General features: G+C 41.4%; 1 protein-coding gene across 1 annotated transcript; it reads right to left on the bottom strand.

Annotated features, from left to right (window-relative positions):
- Positions 1 to 11,265: 11,265 nt before the first annotated feature.
- On the bottom strand, positions 11,266 to 12,254 carry LOC127327306 (22.3 kDa class VI heat shock protein). The gene is made up of 2 exons (XM_051354085.2): positions 11,938 to 12,254; positions 11,266 to 11,680 (listed from the first exon to the last, which is right to left on the bottom strand). Exons 1-2 carry the CDS (start codon positions 12,236 to 12,238, stop codon positions 11,424 to 11,426), a joined length of 558 nt encoding a protein of 185 aa, XP_051210045.1. The 5' UTR covers positions 12,239 to 12,254; the 3' UTR covers positions 11,266 to 11,423.
- Between the last annotated feature and the right edge of the window lie 2,698 nt (positions 12,255 to 14,952).

Below are 14,952 nucleotides of genomic sequence, written 5' to 3'. Positions count from 1 at the left end.
TATGAACCAGCGGAGCGTGTCTCTCTCCCACACAAGGATGAACTTATTCAAACATAAACAAAAATAAAAACAAACAGACGCTCCAAGTAAAGTACATAAGATGTGACCGAATAAAAATATAGTTTCAAGAGAAAAAAACCTGATAAGTTGTCGATGAAGAAGGGGATGCCTTGGGCATCCCCAAGCTTAGACGCTTGGGTCTTCTTGAAATATGCAGGGATGAACCACGGGGGCATCCCCAAGCTTAGACTTTTCACTCTTCTTGATCATAGTATATCATCCTCCTCTCTTGACCCTTGAAAACTTCCTCCACACCAAACTCGAAACAAACTCATTAGAGGGTTAGTGCATAATCAAAAATTCACATGTTCAGAGGTGACACAATCATTCTTAACACTTCTGGACATTGCACAAAGCTACTGGAAGGTAATGGAACAAAGAAATCCACCCAACACAGCGAAAGAAGCAATGCGAAATAAAAGGCAGAATCTGTCAAAACAGAACAGTCCGTAAAGACGAATTTTAAAATGGCACCAGACTTGCTCAGATGAAAATGCCCAAATTGAATGAAAGTTGCATACATATCTGAGGATCACGCACATAAATTGGCAGATTTTTCTGAGTTACCTACAGAGAATTCTGCCCAGATTCGTGACAGACAGAAATCTGTTTCTGCGCAGTAATCCAAATCTAGTATGAACCTTGCTATCAAAGACTTTACTTGGCACAACAATGCAATAAAATAAAGATAAGGAGAGGTTGCTACAGTAGTAACAACTTCTAAGACTCAAATATAAAACAAAGCTACTGTAGCAAAATAAAACATGGGTTATCTCCCAAGAAGTGCTTTCTTTATAGCCATTAAGATGGGCTCAACAGTTTTAATGATGCACTCGCAAAAAATAAGAGTTGAAGCAAAAGAGGGCATCAAGAGGCAAATTCAAAACAAATTTAAGCCTAACATGCTTCCTATGCATAGGAGTTTTGTAAATAAACAAGTTCATGAAGAGCAAAGTAACAAGCATAGGAAGATAAAACCAGTGTAACTTCAAAAATTTCAGCATATAGAGAGGTGTTTTAGTAACATGAAAATTTCTACAACCATATTTTCCTCTCTCATAATAATTTTCAGAGGCATCATGAACAAACTCAACAATATAAGTATCACATAAAGCATTCTTATTCACATGCATAAAAGTATCATTACTCTCCACATAAGCATAATCAATTTTATTAGTTGTAGTGGGAGCAAATTCAACAAAGTAGCTATCATTTTTATTCTCATCATCAAATATAGGAGGCATATTGTAATCATAATTAAACTTATCCTCCATAAAAGGCGGTACTAAAAGACCAATATCATTATAATCATCATAAATAGGAGGCAAAGTATCATCAAAGTAAATTTTCTCCTCAATGCTTGGGGGACTAAAAATATCATGCTCATCAAAGCCAGCTTCCCCAAGCTTAGAATTTTCCATATCATTAGCAACAATGGTGTTCAAAGCGTTCATACTAATATGTTCCATATGTTTTTTAATTTTCGCATCAAACCATCCATGTCTTAAATCAGGAAATAGAATAAGAAGCTCATTGTTGTCCATTATGCCTAACTAGTGTAAACAAGAAAAAAAAAGATGCAATTGCAGGATCTAAAGGAAATAGCTTCGAGCAAACACACAACGGCAACAGAAAAGTACTTTACCTGGGACCAGAGTATGAGTGCCTTTTACCTTTTCTCCCCGGGAACGGCGCCAGAAAAGTGCTTCGTTGCCGGGATCCGGTGTGTGTGTGCCGTTTACCTTTCCTCCCCGGCAACGGCGCGAGAAAAGTGCTTGATGTCTACGGGTGCTTCTATTCTTGTAGACAGTGTTGGGCCTCCAAGAGCAGAGGTTTGTAGAACAGCAGCAAGTTTCCCTTAAGTGGATCACCCAAGGTTTATCGAACTCAGGGAGGAAGAGGTCAAAGATATCCCTCTCATGCAACCCTGCAACCACAAAGCAAGAAGTCTCTTGTGTCCCCAACACACCTAATAGGTGCACTAGTTCGGCGAAGAGATAGTGAAATACAAGTGGTATGAATGAATATGAGCAGTAGTAACGGCGCCAGAAAAGTGCTTGCTGGCGTGCAGTTGATGGTAGTAATATTGCAGGAAGTAAAGATGCAGTAAAACAGTAAACAAGCAGCGATAGCAGTATTTAGGAACAAGGCCTAGGGATCATACTTTCACTAGTGGACACTCTCAACATTGATCACATAACAGAATAAATAAATAGATGCTAGACTCTACACCCTCTTGTTGGATGATGAACACCACTAACTGTGTAGGATTACACGAACCCTCAATGCCGGAGTTAACAAGCTCCACAATATTCAATGTTCATATTTAAGTAACCTTAGAGTGCATGACAGATCAACATAACCAAACCAAGTACTAACATAGCATGCACACTGTCACCTTCACACTACGAAAGGAGGAATAGATCACATCAATACTATCATAGCAATAGTTAACTTCATAATCTACAAGAGATCACAATCATAGCCTACGCCAAGTACTACACAATGCACACACTGTCACCATTACACCGTGCAGGAGGAATAAACTACTTTAATAACATCACTAGAGTAGCACACAGATAAATTGTGATACAAAACACATTGCAATCATAAAGAGATATAAATAAGCACTTCACTATGCCATTCATAACAGCGAATAAGTATTTTGTGAAATATAGCCTAGGAGACCCACACGATGCACACACTGTCACCTTTACACACGTGGGACAAGGAGTGTCCGGAGATCACATAAGTAAAATCCACTTGACTAGCATAATGACATCTAGATTACAAGCATCATCATATGAATCTCAATCATGTAAGGCAGCTCATGAGATTATTGTATTGAAGTACATAGGAGAGAGATGAACCACATAGCTACCGGTACAGCCCCGAGCCTCGATGGAGAACTACTCCCTCCTCATGGGAGACAGTAGCGTTGATGAAGATGGCGGTGATGTTGATGGAGAAGCCTTCCGGGGGCACTTCCCCATCCCGACGGCGTGCCGGAACAGAGACTCCTGTCCCCCAGATCTTGGCTTCGCGATGGCGGCGGCTCTAGAAGGTTTCTCGTACCGTGGCTTTTCCGTATCGATGTTTTAGGTCAGGGACCTTTATATAGGTGAAGAGGCGGAGTCGGAGGGTCGACGAGGCGGTGACACACTAGGGGGGCGCGGCCAAGGCCTGGGCCGCGCCACCCTGGCGTCTGGTGGCCCAGTGGCCCCCCTCTGGCCTCTCTCGGGTGTTCTGGAAGCTTCGCGTGATCCTAAGATGTTGGGCGTTGATTTCGTCCGATTCCGAGAATATTTCCTTACTAGGATTTCTGAAGCCAAAAACAGCAGAAAACAGCAACTGGCCCTTCGGCATCTCGTCAATAGGTTAGTTCCGGAAAACGCATAAAAATGATATAAAGTGTGAACAAAACATGTAGGTATTGTCATAAAACTATCATGGAACATAAGAAATTATAGATACGTTTGAGACATATCACCGAACTAGTGCACCTATTAGGTGTGTTGGGGACACAAGAGACTTCTTGCTTTGTGGTTGCAGGGTTGCATGAGAGGGATATCTTTGACCTCTTCCTCCGTGAGTTCGATAAACCTTGGGTGATCCACTTAAGGGAAACTTGCTGCTGTTCTACAAACCTCTGCTCTTGGAGGCCCAACACTGTCTACAAGAATAGAAGCACCCGTAGACATCAAATACACACGTTCGTTGGGAACCCCAAGTGGAAGGTATGATGCGCACAGCAGCAACTTTTCCCTCAGTAAGAAACCAAGGTTTATCGAACCAGTAGGAGCCAAGAAGCACGTTGAAGGTTGATGGCGGCGGGATGTAGTGCGGCGCAACACCAGGGATTCCGGCGCCAACGTGGAACCTGCACAACACAACCAAAGTACTTTGCCCCAACGAAACAGTGAGGTTGTCAATCTCACCGGCTTGCTGTAACAAAGGATTAGATGTATAGTGTGGATGATGATTGTTTGCGAAGAACAGCAAAACAAGTATTGCAGCAGATTGTATTCAATGTAAAAGAATAGGACCGGGGTCCACAGTTCACTAGAGGTGTCTCTCCCATAAGATAAATAGCATGTTGGGTGAACAAATTACAGTCGGGCAATTGACAAATAGAGAGGGCATGACCATGCACATACATGATATGATGAGTATAGTGAGATTTAATTGGGCATTACGACAAAGTACATAGACCGCTATCCAGCATGCATCTATGCCTAAAAAGTCCACCTTCAAGTTATCATCCGAACCCTTTCCAGTATTAAGTTGCAAACAACAGACAATTGCATTAAGTATGGTGCGTAATGTAATCAATAACTACATCCTCGGACATAGCATCAATGTTTTATCCCTAGTGGAAACAGCACATCCACAACCTTAGAACTTTCTCACATCGTCCTGCATTTAATGGAGGCATGAACCCACTATCGAGCATAAATACTCCCTCTTGGAGTTAAGAGTAAAAACTTGGCCAGAGCCTCTACTAATAACGGAGAGCATGCAAGATCATAAACAACACATAGGTAATAGATTGATAATCAACATAACATAGTATTCTCTATCCATCGGATCCCGACAAACACAACATATAGCATTACAGATAGATGATCTTGATCATGTTAGGCAGCTCACAAGATCCGACAATGAAGCACATAAGGAGAAGACGACCATCTAGCTACTGCTATGGACCCATAGTCCAGGGGTGAACTACTCACTCATCACTCCGGAGGCGATCATGGCGGTGAAGAGTCCTCCGGGAGATGATTCCCCTCTCCGGCAGGGTGCCGGAGGCGATCTCCTGAATCCCCCGAGATGGGATTGGCGGCGGCGGCGTCTCAGTAAGGTTTTCCGTATCGTGGCTCTCGGTACTGGGGGTTTCGCGACGAAGACTATATGTAGGCGGAAGGGTAGGTCAGGGGGCCATACGAGGGCCCCACACACCAGGCCGGCGCGGCCAAGGCTTGGGCCGCGCCGCCCTAGTGTGGCGCCACCTCGTGGCCCCACTTTGTAAGTCCTCCGGTCTTCTGGAAGCTTCGTGGAAAAATAGGCCCCTGGGCGTTGATTTTGTCCAATTCCGAGAATATTTCCTTACTAGGATTTCTGAAACCAAAAATAGCAGAAAACAGCAACTGGCTCTTCGGCATCTCGTTAATAGGTTAGTGCTGGAAAATGCATAAATATGACATAAAGTATGCATAAAACATGTAGATATCATCAATAATGTGGCATGGAACATAAGAAATTATCGATACGTCGGAGACGTATCAGCATCCCCAAGCTTAGTTCCTGCTCGTCCCGAGCAGGTAAACGATAACAAAGATAATTTCTGGAGTGACATGCCATCATAACCTTGATCATACTATTGTAAGCATATGTAATGAATGCAGCGATCAAAACAATGGTAATGACATGAGCAAACAAATGAATCACAAAGCAAAGACTTTTCATGAATAGTACTTTCAAGATAAGCATCAATAAGTCTTGCATAAGAGTTAACTCATAAAGCAATAAATCAAAGTAAAGGTATTGAAGCAACACAAAGGAAGATTGAGTTTCAGCGGTTGCTTTCAACTTATAACATGTATATCTCATGGATATTGTCAATGTAAAGTAATATAACAAGTGCAATATGCAAGTATGTAGGAATCAATGCACAGTTCACACAAGTGTTTGCTTCTTGAGGTGGAAAGAGATAGGTGAACTGACTCAACAAAAAAGTAAAAGAAAGGCCCTTCGCAGAGGGAAGCATTGATTGCTATATTTGTGCTAGAGCTTTGGTTTTGAAAACAAGAAACAATTTTGTCAACGGTAGTAATAAAGCATATGTGTTATGTAAATTATATCTTACAAGTTGCAAGCCTCATGCATAGTGTACTAATAGTGCCCGCACCTTGTCCTAATTAGCTTGGATTACCGGGATTATCATCGCAATACACATGTTTTAACCAAGTCTCACAAAGGGGTATCTCTATGCCGCCTGTACAAAGGTCTAAGGAGAAAGCTCGCATTTGGATTTCTCGCTTTTGATTATTCTCAACTTAGACATCCATACCGAGACAACATAGACAACATATAATGGACTCCTCTTTAATGCATAAGCATGTAGCAACAATTAATGTTCTCATATGAGATTGAGGATGTATGTCCAAAAGTGAAACTTCCACCATGATTCATGGCTTTAGTTAGCGGCCCAATGTTCTTCTCTAACATTATGCATGCTCTAACCATTAAATGAGTGGTAAATCTCCCTTACTTCAGACAAGACGGACATGCATAGCAACTCACATGATATTCAACAAAGAGTAGTTGATGGCGTCCCCAGGAACATGGTTATCGCACAACAAAGAACTTAATAAGAGATAAAGTGCATAAGTACATATTCAATACCACAATAGTTTTTAAGCTATTTGTCCCATGAGCTATATATTACAAAGGTAAAGAATAGAAATTTTAAAGGTAGCACTCAAGCAATTTACTTTGGAATGGCGGAGAAATACCATGTAGGTAGGTATGGTGGACACAAATGACATAGTGGTTGGCTCAAGGATTTTGGATGCATGAGAAGTATTCCCTCTCGATACAAGGTTTAGGCTAGCAAAGTTATTTGAAACAAACACAAGGATGAACCGGTGCAGCAAAACTTACATAAAAGACATATTGTAAACATTATAAGACTCTACACCGTCTTCCTTGTTGTTCAAAACTCAATACTAGAAATTATCTAGACTTTAGAGAGACCAATTATGCAAACCAAATTTTAGCAAGCTCTATGTATTTCTTCATTAATAGGTGCAAAGTATATGATGCAAGAGCTTAAACATGAGCACAACAATTGCCAAGTATCAAATTATTCAAGACATTTTAGAATTACTACATGTAGCATTTCCCGATTCCAACCATATAACAATTTAACGAAGAAGATTCAACCTTCGCCATGAATACTATGAGTAAAGCCTAAGGACATATTTGTCCATATGCAACAGCGGAGCGTGTCTCTCTCCCACACAATGAATGTTAGGATCCATTTTATTCAAACAAAAATAAAAACAAAAACAAACCGACGCTCCAAGCAAAGCACATAAGATGTGATGGAATAAAAATATAGTTTCAGGGGAGGAACCTGGTAATGTTGTCGATGAAGAAGGGGATGCCTTGGGCATCCCCAAGCTTAGACGCTTGAGTCTTCTTAAAATATGCGGGGGTGAACCACCGGGGCATCCCCAAGCTTAGAGCTTTCACTCTCCTTGATCATATTGTATCATCTCCCTCTCTTGATCCTTGAAAACTTCCTCCACACCAAACTCGAAACAACTCATTAGAGGGTTAGTGCACAATAAAAATTTACATGTTCAGATGTGACATAATCATTCTTAACACTTCTGGACATTGCACAAAGCTACTGGACATTAATGGAACAAAGAAATTGACCCAACATAGCAAAAGAGGCAATGCGAAATAAAAGGCAGAATCTGTCAAAACAGAACAGTTCGTAAAGACGAATTTTAAAGTGGCACCAGACTTGCTCAAATGAAAATTCCCAAATTGACTGAAAGTTGCATACATATCTGAGGATCACGCACGTAAATTGGCATAATTTTCTGAGTTACCTACAGAGAATTAGGCCCAGATTCGTGACAGCAAGAAATCTGTTTCTGCGCAGTAATCCAAATCTAGTATGAACCTTACTATCAACGACTTTACTTGGCACAACAGTGCACAAAACTAAGATAAGGAGAGGTTGTTACAGTAGTAAACAACTTCCAAGACTCAAATATAAAATAAAGTACTGTAGTAAAAATATGGGTTGTCTCCCATAAGCGCTTTTCTTTAACGCCTTTCAGCTAGGCGCAGAAAGTGTGTATCAAGTAACATCAAGAGACGAAGCATCAACATCATAAGTTGTTCTGATAATAGAATCATAAGGTAACTTCATTATCTTTCTAGGGAAGTGTTCCATACCTTTCTTGAGAGGAAATTGATATTTAATATTACCTTCCTTCATATCAGTGATAGCTCCAACAGTTCGAAGAAAAGGTCTTCCCAATATAATGGGACAAGATGCATTGCATTCAATATCCAAGATAACAAAATCAACGGGGACAAGGTTATTGTTAACCATAATACGAACATTATCAATCCTCCCCAAAGGTTTCTTTATAACATTATCAACAAGATTAACATCCAAATAACAATTCTCCAATGGTGGCAAGTCAAGCATATCATAAATTTTCTTAGGCATAACAGAAATACTTGCACCAAGATCACATAAAGCATTACAATCAAAATCATTGACCCTCATCTTAATGATGGGCTCCCAACCATCCTCTAGCTTTCTAGGAATAGAAGCTTCACGTTCTAGTTTCTCTTCTCTAGCTTTTATGAGAGCATTCGTAAATATGTTTTGTAAAGGCTAAATTTATAGCACTAGCATTGGGACTTTTAGCAAGCTTTTGTAAAAACTTTATGACTTCAGAGATGTGGCAATCATCAAAGTCTAAACCATTATGATCTACAGCAATGGGATCATCATCCCCAATGTTGGAAAAAAATTCAGCAGTTTTATCACGAGCGATTTGAGCTTTAGCGATTTAAAGCAGTTTTGCAGGCTTTGCATTAGAAGTGGAAACATTGCCAACACCAATCCTTTTACCATTATTAGTAGGAGGTGCAGCAACATGTGGAGCATTAGCATTGCTAGTGGTGGTAATAGTCCAAACTTTAGCTACATTATTCTCTTTAGCTAGTTTTTCATTTTCTTCTCTTTCCCACCTAGCATGCAATTCAGCCATCAATCTAATATTTTCATTAATTCGAACTTGGATGGCATTTGATGTAGTAACAATTTTATTTTTAATATCCTTATTAGGCATAACTTTCGATTTTAAAAGATCAACATCAGAGGCAAGTCTATCAACCTTAGAAGCAAGAATATCAATTTTATCAAGCTTTTCCTCAACAGATTTGTTAAAAGTAGTTTGTGTACTAATAAATTCTTTAAGCATAGCTTCAAGTCCAGGGGGTGTGTTCCTATTATTGTTGTAAGAATTCTCATAAGAATTACCATAACTATTACCATTAGCAGAAGGATATGGCCTATAGTTATTACTAGAATTGTTCTGATAAGCATTGTTGTTGAAATTATTATTTTTAATGAAGTTTACATCAACATGTTCTTCTTGAGCAACCAATGAAGCTAACGGAACATTATTAGGATCAACATTAGTCCTATCATTCACAAGCATAGACATAATAGCATCAATCTTATCACTCAAGGAAGAGGTTTCTTCGACAGAATTTACCTTCTTACCTTGTGGAGCTCTTTCCGTGTGCCATTCAGAGTAATTAATCATCATATTATCAAGAAGCTTTGTTATTTCAAATTTGAAAATTGTTCAAGTATAAAAATTGTTCAAATACGAAAATTGTTTAAATATGATATTTTTGAAATTTGAAATTGTTCAAATATAAAAATTGCTCAAATTCGAAAATTGTTTAAATTTAAAAGTTGTTCAAATTTTAAAAATATTCAAATTCAGAAATTGTTCATATATAAAAAATAATAAATTTTGAAAATTTGTTCCAATTTAAAATTTGTTCCAATTTAAAATATGTTCCAATTTGAAAATTGTTCAAATCTAAAAAAATAAAAAGTTGTTCAGGAACTGAAACAGCCGTTCGAGATCGTGGGCCGGGCCCAACAAGACCGGGGGGTGTGCGGCTCCTCGCTCTCCACCGAGCAGGTCGTGTAAAGCACCCCCCCTAGGCGGCGCACATTCTTCAGTCAGTCCAAGCAGCGTCTGACCCGAATTAGTCTGAGCCTGACACCTTCTGAAGGAGGCCCATCAGCTCTAACAAAATCTGGGCGGGCCTAGATCTCTTCTCTGCTAGAGCTGCAAGGCGGGAACACCTATCCATAGTTTACTAGCGATGGTTTGTAGGCATCGCACGCACGGGCTGTTAGTAGGGCTTGGCCCATCTAGTTCAGAGGAATTGTTCGAACGTTTCTTTCGTGGGTTAAGATGTTTTAGATTTTACCCCCCCCCCCCCCAAAAAAAAGATGTTTTAGATTTTAAAAATTGTATAGATCTCAAAATGGTCAAAACAAAAAATGTTTAAATTTGAAAATTGCTCAGATTTGAAATTTTTTAAATTTTAAATTTACTCGAATTTAAATTTTTCTCAAATTTCTGTTGTTCAAAATAGTGTTTGCTCAAAATTAATTTTTTCAAAAAATAAATTGCTCAATTTTTTGTTCAGAAAAATAAAATATTTATATTTCAGAAAAATTAAAATATTTTTGAAAAACCAATCAGAAAAAGAAGAAACGGAAAAAAGAAAAAGCAGAAAAGGAAAAGGAAAAAAACGAAACCGAAGAAAATCGAAAAACCAGAAAAACCAAAAATAATGAAAAGCCCAATAAAAAACCAAAAAACACGCGTATACAGAAATATCCCGCGCTAATAGGCCGCGGCCCAAGTCGCCCCGTTAGCGGGTGGGGCGTATTCCCCGTCGCTAAAGGGAGATGTATAGGATTTGTGGCCTGACGATAACGATTCCTGGGAAATGTTCTTTGACTTACACCTGGGCATCCCTCGTGCCGGGCTGGGTTTCGGGCCAGGCCCGAAAAATCCCGAACCTAAATTCCCAGGCCAGACCTTCGGGCTTACAAATCGGGCCCGAACCCGGCCCGAACAAAGAAAAACCCGGCCCGGCCAGATAAAGCGCGGCCCGAACTAGGCTTAGGTCGCGTTTTCTGCAAGCCCAAGCCCAGCCTGGCCCGACGTTCGGGCTCCGAAATCAGGCCCGAACCTGGCCCGACATGCAAGCCCGACCCGGCCCGGCCTGGGATTTTTGGGCCAGGCCATCCGGGCTGGGCTGCCCCGCCCAGCTGTACTTTGACTTGTGGTGTACTGTTGGCGAGTAATCAGGAAAGACACGGTTGTCTTCACCGGCCGTTCACTCCTTCTCGTGGAGGAGAGGAAGGAACAGCTTTTTGGTCCACGATTTCGTCAGGAATCGTATATAAATTCATCTAATCAGGATTCATATCGATGCCCATCCCCTAAACTGATAGAGACGACGCTTGAGTGTGCGCACACGCTGCTAATTAGCTATTCAACATGATGACATTAGAGTGACTGAACTGAAGAACATATTACATTACATTTGGTTTGCAAATAGACGATAGATAGGTAACCAATTTACTGCCTGCTTTTATTCTCCCATCATATCATTGCCAATTTTGTTAGTACAAGATTACGTCTTCTTTTCCACGGCAAATTTCATTCTCGGATTAATCCAATTCATTTGCTGAGAATCTTGAATTACTCCATATGTTCTGTTTCTCAGGCGGTGGCTTCCTGCCCGTCGCTCTTCTTCTTGGGGACCTTGATCTCCAGCGACCCATGGCAATCGTCGAAACAGGCCTCCACCTTGCTCCCATCGGCGTCCTCCGGCATCTCCAGGCGCCGCACGAAGCCGTGCTCCCACCACGTGCCGGCACGCCAGTCCTGGCCGTCCACCGGTGGCGCGCACCACAGCCCGCTCACATTCACCACCCGCGCGCCATCGCCGCTCACCTCCACGTCGCATTTCTTTCCACCTGATGATGATCAATAGAGCAAAGCTTAGTGCTGGATGCTGCACAAGTATGTCTACATGATAATGCAAGTGCGCTTCGATTTTCAGGAGACCAGTACAAAGAATTTCAGTGATGCTGGTCGAAGTTTGCAGGAGCAGCTTCAGGTCATGGTTTTGTCATTGAAAAAGCGTTCCTGAACTCGCGCGAGACTTTACAGAACCAACAGCAAAATCACAAATCAGTCGATATCGAGCATTCTGCGTTTGCCGTTTGCTTACCTGGTATGTCGGCTCTAAGGTAGTACTCGCAGTCCGTCTCGGCCCAGTCGACGGTGGTCCTGCCGCCGGGGCGGAGCGCTGCGAGCAGCACATCGGACTCGAACTCCCACAGCGGGAACGCGTCGACCGGGTCGAAGAACTTGCCGAACAGGAAGGGGCTGAACAGGGACCCCTCCGCGAACATGGTGTCGGCGCTGCCGGAGGACTGCAGGAACGTGGTGAAGACGTCCTCACGCAGCGGCATGTTCAACTTGGGATCCGCGCCATTGTCGGCCTGCTGCAGGACATTGATCGGCGGCATTGCTAGCTGTGTGTGCGGAGGTAGGAAGGGCGGGCTGGAGGAAGTGATTCTATATAGCCGTGGGAAGTCGGCGGTTGTGGTGGGGTTGTTGGCTTTTGCGGAAAGCACGGAGTGGGTTGAGCCGTGAGCGGTTCCATTTGGGATTGGCTGGCTCGCTTTGAGATGTTATTTCCCGCGTTTTTCTTGTTCTCCAATTTTTCTAGAGAAAGCAAGGGATAGTAGTTTTTTTTTTGATCTGTCGAGGGATAGTAGTTGGCAGTGAGAAAAAAGAACTCTTTCGAGGGGAAAGTATGGTTATATACAACATCATAGGGAGAAAAACCTTCTTCTTGCTGTTGAGTTTTTTTTAACTCACATAAATAGAGAAGCTCTCTAGATTTTTCCGCCGCAAAACAGATTTTCGCCCCCGCTTTATTATAAATAGAAAAACGACCAAACCGATATAAAGTGATGAGAAAAACCTCTTACGAAACAGATTAAAGATAAATAATAAATAACATGAAAAACTGAACCTGCCACCAAACAGAGAGCGAGCCCGAGGGCTACCGGTGCTCCACGAAGAAGGGTGACGGTGCAACGCACCACCGCCGTCTAAGACCGACACGTTCAAGGGGTTTCACCTGAGCCCTAATGCGGAGAAGGTACACACACCACTGCCCAAAAAGGTTACGACACCCGCAGGCATTTCCGCTGGCATTGGCGCCAGCTTACAGAGGGGGAGCACTCTGATGGAGATGGTGGCGATTATCAACCTATGCATGCTCCATTTTTTGCATGGTCCAATCATTCTTATCAAGGGGAGTATAAGGACCATGAGGCCATGGAATACATAGTAAAGGATGATGAGACCATGGAATACAATCAGGAGAGCAAGTATTTCCCAGTGCGGAGATTCCTTAAAAGAATGAGCAGAAGATAGCTGCTGAAAGAGTACCAATGCGACCGCAAGATGTTAACATTTCGTATGATCCACACAATGTACCAAATGAAGATGAATAATTTATTTGCTAAGAATGTGGCTCCCATCTACATCCATGATTGGACTAATCCTACAATTGCAAAGGAATCCACACCCGCTGACACAAAAATGTGTAAATTAGCCAAGACAACTAGCAATAAGAGAAGAGTAGGCCTTCAACATAACCAGATGATTCAACCGCTTAACTGAGCAACGTATAAGTTGAAGGAAAAGTAATATTTGTAACCTAAATTGAAGTGGTGGTGGGGTGGGGGGGGGGGGGGGGGGGGGGGGTGGCCCCCCTGGCATAGGTAGAAAAATAGTGTTTAGTGGTACATATTCGTATGGATTTATATAGAAAACATACGCAATGTTTTTTAGCTAGACAATAGTTGCGAGACATGTTAGTCTTCTATAATTCGAGAATTCGAAAACAAAACTGGCATTTCTTAGTTCCTCTGAGCAAAAGATGAAACGGGTATGATTGGATTACCACCCGCTGAACTTGTGCCCAGAGCCTGCTGCGCTTTATCGAAGGCATCTCTCCCGACCAGAAGGATGACTTCGTCGCTGGTGGATTGCAAGCAGAATCCCATGTGATTAAGCATTTTTTTCAGGAGATCAATGGCAAACAACAAATGCTTATGTACCTGGATGTAGATGCTTGCAACCGTGGTGGCAAGGTAGGATCTCTCGGTGCCAGAGGTAGAGGCGGGGGCAGAGGCGGCAACAGATGCACAACTTTCTGGCGCCACTTCTTCAAGCTGATGATGATGGTGACCACAATGAAAACCCCAAGAATCCCGCCCGCGATGGAGAACACGACATAGTTTGTAAATCAAAAATCACAGGCTGAACTGTATGTTGAATTTTAGTGGGACCCATCTTGCCTCTATGGTATACAGTCGACCTTCTAGGAGCTACTCGATACACTGATGTAAAAAGGGTCTAATTGACCATAAATTTGGTCCTAGTGTGGCTTGGTGCGTGTTTGGCTAGCCTTAATTTTAGCTTTTGACTTGTAAGTGTTAAAAACATTTAAATAGGTAGTTTTGATTTTTTTTTTGCTTATACCATCATGGAACAATATTGGTTGTAAGTTATTAATATCATGCAACAAGGTTGGTTGTGAGTAACTTACCATCGTTATGCCAGTAATAGATTTCCTCGCTCATTTTACCACAACTGGAATTTTGATGCCACTACATAAGCCCATTCAGTGTTGATGCATTTAACCGTCGCTTAAATAATAATTATATTTCCACGATGAAGTCATAATGGTATTGTTCATGATGTGAAGCCAAGATCAAGAAATTATATTACTCCTACTCATTCTGATCCATAATAAGTGTCGGGCAATTTAATATAGAGTTGTAATAACTTTGTACTAAATCACCGACGCTTATTATGAATCGAAGGAAGTACCATTTTTATAAATAAAACAATATATTTATGGTTCCTCAACTTGTGCTAGAGTCTAAGTTTGGTCCCAAAACTCTAATATTAGAAGTAGTCGTTTTTTAAAGAGTACAGATCTGGATTCGATATCCTCAATGAAAAGTGGTTTTAATGGTGAAGTGAAGATATATGATTTTAGGTGCGTCGCAAACCTGTTAGTATCTTACTATGGAATATCATAGAAAACATGGAAGAGGATAAATCCAGAAAAAGTTTTCATTGAAAATTCACTAATTCAAACAAAGTTATCGAAACCAGATTTAAAAATGAAAAAATGTTTGTTTAGTCCCCAAAAAAT

This window comes from Lolium perenne, chromosome 1 (assembly GCF_019359855.2).
Source record: "Lolium perenne isolate Kyuss_39 chromosome 1, Kyuss_2.0, whole genome shotgun sequence".
In the NCBI taxonomy this organism is placed as follows: domain Eukaryota; kingdom Viridiplantae; phylum Streptophyta; class Magnoliopsida; order Poales; family Poaceae; genus Lolium; species Lolium perenne.
The sequence above is the reverse complement of the archived record's forward strand: the minus strand, read 5'-3'. Positions and strand labels throughout refer to the sequence as shown.